Genomic DNA, 7,500 nt, shown 5'->3' with positions numbered 1-7,500 from the left:
CCTTGTTAGTCTCTCACTCTCCATCCTCTCCACATGGCCAAACCACCTCAGTGTACTTCCCCTAACGCTTTCTATCACATCCATATCCACATCACAACGCTCCTTCACTTCCTCATATGTCAGTCTGTCTCTCCCCCTCTCTCATATACCCCTCTACTCCATCCCTTCACCTCATCCTGTCTCCCCCTCCCTTACCCTCATACACTCTCCTAGTTAGTCTCTCACTGTCCATCCTCTCCACATGGCCAAACCACCTCAAGGTATTTCTCCGTATCCACACCGCAACGCTCCAGTACTTCATCCTTTGTCAGTCTATCTCAATACCCTCATACACTCTCCTAGTTAGTCTCTCACTGTCCATCCTCTCCACACGGACAAACCACCTCAAGGTATTTCTCCGTATCCACACCGCAACACTCCTTCACTTCATCCTTTGTCAGTCTGTCTCTCCATGTCCTTCACCTCGTCATATACTTCCACTTCCAACTTATCACTTCCTCTTGACTTTCAGCTCTTCGTTATTATCCCAGCCGCCACTTCAAGATTTCCTTAGCGCATTATTTCAAGCGATTTATCTGGTTAATACGCGTTCTTTTCACTTTTCTTCGTCGTCTTTGTCCTCAAATTACTTGTTCATTCTTAACTACTACCCCCTCCTCCTCCTCCTCCTCCTCCTCCTCCTCTTCTCACTCTAGCATCATTATCCATAGACAGAGAAATATACCAAGCCTCCCTTGACTCCACTTTAATAAATCGCTTAGGAAAAGGTGTTAAGGCCTCCCCCGTCGTCATGGCATCAGTATTTTGGCGATAATGAATGCGGGTGAATAGTGAATGATGAAAAAAGCCAATACATTCAGAACCACGCCAGATTTGCATAATATTAAGTCAACTGCTTATACTGCGAGTTACATCACGTGACGCACATACGGGGGCTGCTACTTCTGATTTTTCTTTTCTTTCTTTTTTCTTATTGTTCTTGGGGAAGTTTTTGAGCTAGAAGAGATATACATAGTTTTCTTTGACCCTTGTGTGTGTGTGTGTGTGTGTGTGTGTGTGTGTGTGTGTGTGTGTGTGTGTGTGAGAGAGAGAGAGAGAGAGAGAGAGAGAGAGAGAGGACTTCATTATGCATCTGAAAGTGACTTATTGACACTATATCTCACTTTACTCTCTCACTTTTCTCACTTTACTCAGGGAGCTTACGACACTGCCTCCCTGCCCATGGTGTCAAATGAGAAGCTGGGTCAACACAGGTCAGGCGAGAGAACGATTCAGTTAACTCTTGTACCAAAATGATGGGATTATTTTTTGTTTTAATTCAGTTTTTATTTTTGTTTTCTTCTTGTTTTTTCTCCTCCTCCTCTTCTTATTTTTTCCTCCTTCTACCCCTTCTCTTCTTCTTCCCCTCCTGCTCCTCCATTTTCTTTTTTCTTCCTCCTCCTCCTCCTCCTCTTCTTCTTCCCTCTTCTTTTTTTTCCCTCTTCCTTCTTCCCCTTCTTCTTCTCTTTCTTTTTCCCCTCCTCCTTCTTTTTCTTTTCTCCTCCTCCTCCTCCTTCTTCATCTTTTCCCCCCTCCTCTTCCTGCTCCGTCTTCCTCTTTTCTCCTCCTCCTCCTCTTCCTCCCTCTCATGTTCTTCTTCTTCTTCCTCCTCCTCCTAAATCATCTCTTCTTCTTCTTCCTCCTCCTCCCTCTCTTAGGTTACAAGCAAGATTAAGTAAATATTTCCACTAATCACACAAGAATCTCAGGTACTTGTGTGTGTGTGTGTGTGTGTGTGTGTGTGTGTGTGTGTGTGTGAGAGAGAGAGAGAGAGAGGGGGGGGGCAGACAGACGAGGCATTGATAGGCAAGACAGAGCCTATGAGTGAAGCAAGGAAGGCGTGAGGCAAAGAATTGACTAGAAATGAGGCAGGGACAGAGAGGCAATATAGGAGGTAGGCAGAAGAGACAGGTTAGGCAGAGAGAGGGCGAGGCAGGGTAGGCAGAAAGGGAGTAAGGCAGGATTAGGAAGGTTTCAGACAAGGGGTACAGCAAGGGAGGAGGCAGGAGTAGGCAGGGAAAAAGCAGAGTAAGGCAGGGGTAGGCAGAGGATAGGCAGGATGAGGCAGATATAGGCAGAAGATAAGAAGGGTAAGGCAAGGAATGGCAGGGATAGGCAGGGTGAGGCAGGGGAAGTATGTAATATTATGTACCTATCTTCACTATCATCCTACACACATCCATATTAGGCAGAGGTAGGCAGAGGATAGGCAGGATGAGGCAGGGGTAGGCAGGGGAGGCATGTTATATTATGTACCTATCCTCGCTACCACCTTACATACCTCCTTTACATAACCTTTGTACCCAGACCAGTGCTTTATGTAATCTGTGTACTGTACTCAACCTCATTAGGAATTAGTAGGGGAATTTATGTACTGTACTCTGCGATATAAGGAACTCTCTCTCTCTCTCTCTCTCTCTCTCTCTCTCTCTCTCTCTCTCGTAAGTATTTTGTATTCCTGTTTGTACCCAGCTGCTTCTTTCTCCCTTGAAAATCTGTGTGTGTGTGTGTGTGTGTGTGTGTGTGTGTGTGTGTGTGTGTGTGTGTGTGTGTGTGTGTGTGTGAGAGAGAGAGAGAGAGAGAGAGAGAGAGAGAGAGAGAGAGAGAGAGAGAGAATGTATAAACGTAAAGACAAAAGGAAAGGAAAGGAAAGACACAACGAAGGAAGAAAGGCAGGAGAATAGGGATATGGAGGGAAACAGAGAGGAGGGAGGGAGAGAAACATGGAGAGAAGGGAAGAAAGAGGAGGGAAGGGAGAGAAATTGGAGAGGAGAGAAGGAGGAGGGAGGGAAGGTAGGCAACAGAGACGAAGAGGGAAGAAAAACTCAAAAAACCTTAGCCTGGAGGGAATGCATAAGAAAGAAGAAGACGACCATAAACAAACCATTACTTGTTTCGGCGCCGACTCATTACTTCGGCTTCGCTTCTCAAAAAAAAAAAATAATAATAAAAATAATAATAATAAAATAACTACCACAACTACCACCATTTCACTACTACCACTATTTGACGACTACCACAATTCTACAACTACCACCACTTCGCCACAACCACAGTTTATTTCACCACAGCCACCACACTTAGTATCAGGGACCGAACTGAGTTTTAATACAAATGAAAGGAATGAAACGTCTCTCTCTCAATATCCATTCCACCACACCTACCACAATTCCACCACAGTTACATACCTGCACAGTAGAGGAAAGCATTATTTCACACCTACCACAATTTCACCACACTTACCATCATTTCACCACATTTACCACACCTACCATCATTTCACCACAGTTACCACATTATCACCACGCCTACCACAATTCCACCACAGCTACTTACCTGCACTGTAGAGGACAACCTTATTTCACCACATCCATCACAATTCCACCACACCTACCATCATTTCACCACATCTACCACAATTCCACCACAGCTACTTACCTGCACCGTGGAGGAGAGCCTCGCCAGGGGAGGTTTTGCCATATCAGACGCCCGAACGACGAGGTTATAAAAGCTCTGATCTTCCCTGTCCAACGGGGCCCTGGTGAAGATGGTGCCATTCTCCCCTATGCTGAACTGACTTTTCTCGTCCCCGCCTGCTATGCTGTACTCCAATTTGCCGTTCAGACCTGTGGCGGTGAGAATAGTATTAGAATCTGTCTCTTTATCTATCTATCTGTCTGTCTTGTCTGTCTATCTGTCTCTCTATTTGTCTGTCTATCTACCTTCTCGTCCCCCCCTGCTATGCTGTACTCTAGCTTTGCATTCAGACCTGTGGCGGTTAGAATAGTATTAGAATTTCTCTTTATCTACCTGTCTGTCTATCTATCCATCCATCTATCTATCTATCTGCCTGTCTATCTGTCTGTCTGTCTATCTACCGTCTCGTCACCCCCTGCTATGCTGTACTCTAGCTTTACATTCAGACCTGCGGCGGTGGACACTGAAGGTGGCACTTTCGTTGGAACTTAAAATGGCACATACGTTACATTTAAGTGCCGCCATCTAAGCTGCAGTAAAGCGCATCTTAAGTGGCACTTCAATCAACACATTTAATAAGTAATTCAGTTATATTCTACAACACTAACTTCTAATGTTTGTACTCGTGCGTAAAACCATCAGAATTTGATAATAAATATATTGCTTTGTTTATGTCACCTCAAGTTTTCCAGCATTCTCTTTTCTTCCTCTCTCTCTCTCTCTCTCTCTCTCGCTCTCTTTTATAACTGTTGGTCGATTATATTAGGACTTAAATCCCGTGTCCAATGTGTCATGGCTTTAAACTCATTCAAAAAAAAATCTCCTGCCTTGAATGGACTAAAGGTTGCAGTATTTCAATGAACAGGGCGTCACTAGGGTGGGAGGGGGGTAACAGTGGCAGAATAACACTGTACTTTGGTTCCACATCCTCTTCCTAGCACTTCTTCGTGACTAGCGCCGTACCCTAGCGCTGATTCCACAGTCCTACTCGGAGTTCACTATGGAGGTAAGCCAATTTTATGCCTAGTTAAGGTGAACAGCGTATAGTGGCGTACCGTAAGGCGCTATCATGCAGTTTGCCACTCTGAATTTCCTCCTAGTGCTTTCTCACACTCTGCACACTTCTCTAATCATATATCTAACCCTGCTATTTTTCCCTAGTATGTTTGTATAGCCTAGTAATCTATCTAACTAGTACTCTATCTATCTAGTACTCTGTCTGTCTAGAAAAATATCTATCTAGTAATAAAAACAATGACTCCAACTTACCTATATATAAAAGAGATAAGACAACACCCCTACACCACACCACAGACACCCTCCCACTGCATCCACCACAACTACCACCATCAGTCACAACCACCACCATCCACCACAGTCACCTCCACTCAAACTACCATAATCACCACTCAGACTAACCCAGCCACAAGTACCACCACTACCAATCACAACCACCCGCACCATCAACCACAACATCCCCCACCACCACAACCACCACTCTCACATCAACCACAATAACCCCCACCATCACAATCCACCACAACCATCACTCTCACATCAACCACAACCACCACTCACATCAACCACAACCACCCCCATCACCACCAGAACCATCACAATCCACCATAACCAACATAATCCACCACAACAACTCCCACCACCACAACCCCCCCACCACCACAACCACCACAACGTACCGGAGTCTTGGTCGGTTGCGGAGACGGACAGCACGGAGGAACCAACGGTAATATTTTCAAACACTTCGTCCGAATAACTCATGGGATCGAATATGGGCGCGTTGTCATTTAAATCCTGAACGTTGAAGTACACGCTAACGGTCGAAGAGAGAGACGGTCGGCCTGTATCCTGGGCTTGCACGACGAGGATGTAATGCTGGACCTGTAAGAAGGTGTGAAAATAAAGATAAGTGAGACAATATGGTGGAAGAATGGATGGGAAAAATCAGGGGCGCTGAGGGATGAAGAGGGATGGGTTGATGAGAGGGAGAGGGTGGGAGAAATAGAGAGAGAGAGAGAGAGAGAGAGAGAGAGAGTAAAGAAATGAGATAGTAGGCTACAGAGAGACAGACGGGCGGACAGACAAATTGTGTGTGTGTGTGTGTGTGTGTGTGTGTGTGTGTGTGTGTGTGTGTGTGAGAGAGAGAGAGAGAGAGAGAGAGAGAGAGAGAGAGAGAGAGAGAGAGAGAGAGAGGCAGTACTCTCTTTAACATTCCAACCTTCTGCCACTGTCTCATGTTCCACTCTATCTTTCTGTCTCTCTCTCTACACCAATTATCTGTCTCACTCTTCCCCTGTCTCACTCCCTCATCACCCCATCTCTCTCTCTCTCTCTCTCTCTCTCTCTCTCTCTCTCTCTCAACACACACACACACACACACACACACACACACACACACACACATCCTTTCATTTCATTCTCCATCTCATTTTTCTTCTCTCTCTCTCTCTTTCTCCCTAACACACACACACACACACACACACACACACACACACACACACACTATTTACATCCTTTCATTTCATTCTCTCTCACATTTCTCTCTCTCAAAATAAAGACGGAAATATGAACCGAGAGAGAGAGAGAGAGAGAGAGAGAGAGAGAGAGAGAGAGAGGCAGACAGACAGAGATACAAGGTTACACAGACCACACAGACCGGGGTCCCTAAAGGTGGTCTGATCTTTGAGACAAATGGAGACTCGGGTTCGCCTCCTCCACGGGCAAGGAAGCTCCCTAATACCTTTTCCTTAGCGATTTATTTTTAGATATGGCTAGTTAATATCGTCTAGACTTTATATATGTAGAGAATGGTGATATTAGATTGATTTAAGTAACACAGAACAGCAAGGGGTAATAAGTAAAATAAATCGCTAAGGAAAAGGTGTTAGGGAACGGAATAAGAGTAAAATGGAGACACAGGTTCGTACTCTCGTCGGGAAGGGCAGCTCCCTAACACCTTTTCCTTAGCGATTTATTTTTAGGTATGGCTGGTTAATATCGTGTACTTTATATATGCAGAGTATGGCGATCAGAAGAATTTAACACTAAAGAGGACGGGAAGGTGTAGAGAGAATAAATCGCTTAGGAAAAGGTGTTAGGGAGCGGAGTATGGGTCATCTCCGTTAATTACACCCCACAGAACCATAGAAGGTGTTGGAGAGGGAGGCCTTCACGTGGTGGCACTGATATAACCAGGCGGCTCCATTGCCTGGTTATACAAACGTCCCTCAACTCCCTCCCTTTCCCCCAAATGGTGGACTGAAGGAGGAGGAGGAGGAGGAGGAGGAGGAGGAGGAGGAGGAGGATTACACAGGATTACACAGGAAAGCAAACAGCAACAGACGTTATGGTCCTTTCGAGGCTGCTTGTTAGAGAAAACTATGACTACAAGATCTAACTCTACATGTTGAAGGATAAGGATAGGAAAGCAAGAAGGCTCCCCCCACCACCAAACCCTCCAGGAAAAAGTGAGAAAAACCACCATGCAGCATGGAAAAACTGACATGGAAATTTTATAGGAAACACTGGAAAGGAAAAGTCACATTCTATAATACTTTATCTATAAGCTACCCGATAGAGTAACCTGAAAGAGAAAGTAAACAAATAAAATAATAGTTACCGCATGACATTATAAACCAGTCACATTGAGTTAATGGGAAGTCTGTGGACATAACGTGGAAGCTACACACTGCACAGTGTGGATGTTTAGGGGTGGTGCAGCAGCCTTGCCTGGCGCTTTTAAGGTAGGCAGCAGTCAATCAGGCCCTAGCTCCGTTTGCTCCACTGAGACAAGGAACTCTCCCATGTGGGACAAGTACACAAGTTTCATTCTGAAGCAGTGACCCCTGGTACATTAAAAAATCCCGATGGTGGTCACTTGACTAACAGGGACCCTCAGTGATCCACAGCCCATCACAGGTCGAAAGTAAGAGTAGTGACCGTTAACTCAGGGTTATCTGTGCAGCT

General features: G+C 45.2%; 1 protein-coding gene across 1 annotated transcript in view; it reads right to left on the bottom strand.

Moving 5' to 3' along the window:
• The window catches only part of ft (cadherin-related tumor suppressor fat), a 106,679-nt gene that overhangs the window by 24,997 nt on the left and 74,182 nt on the right, over positions 1-7,500 (bottom strand). The window contains exons 5-6 of the mRNA XM_080269420.1: positions 5,214-5,415; positions 3,478-3,665 (exon numbers count right to left, since the gene is read on the bottom strand). Of these exons, the coding sequence (XP_080125546.1) occupies positions 3,478-3,665; positions 5,214-5,415 (390 nt within the window). The remainder of the gene's footprint in view (positions 1-3,477; positions 3,666-5,213; positions 5,416-7,500) is intronic.

The sequence above is a fragment of the Coenobita brevimanus genome, chromosome 33 (genome assembly GCF_032717465.1).
Source record: "Coenobita brevimanus isolate Jiangsu-jjx chromosome 33, ASM3271746v2, whole genome shotgun sequence".
NCBI lineage: Eukaryota > Metazoa > Arthropoda > Malacostraca > Decapoda > Coenobitidae > Coenobita > Coenobita brevimanus.
Note: the sequence above shows the minus strand (reverse complement) of the source record. Positions and strands in the feature narration are given on the sequence as shown.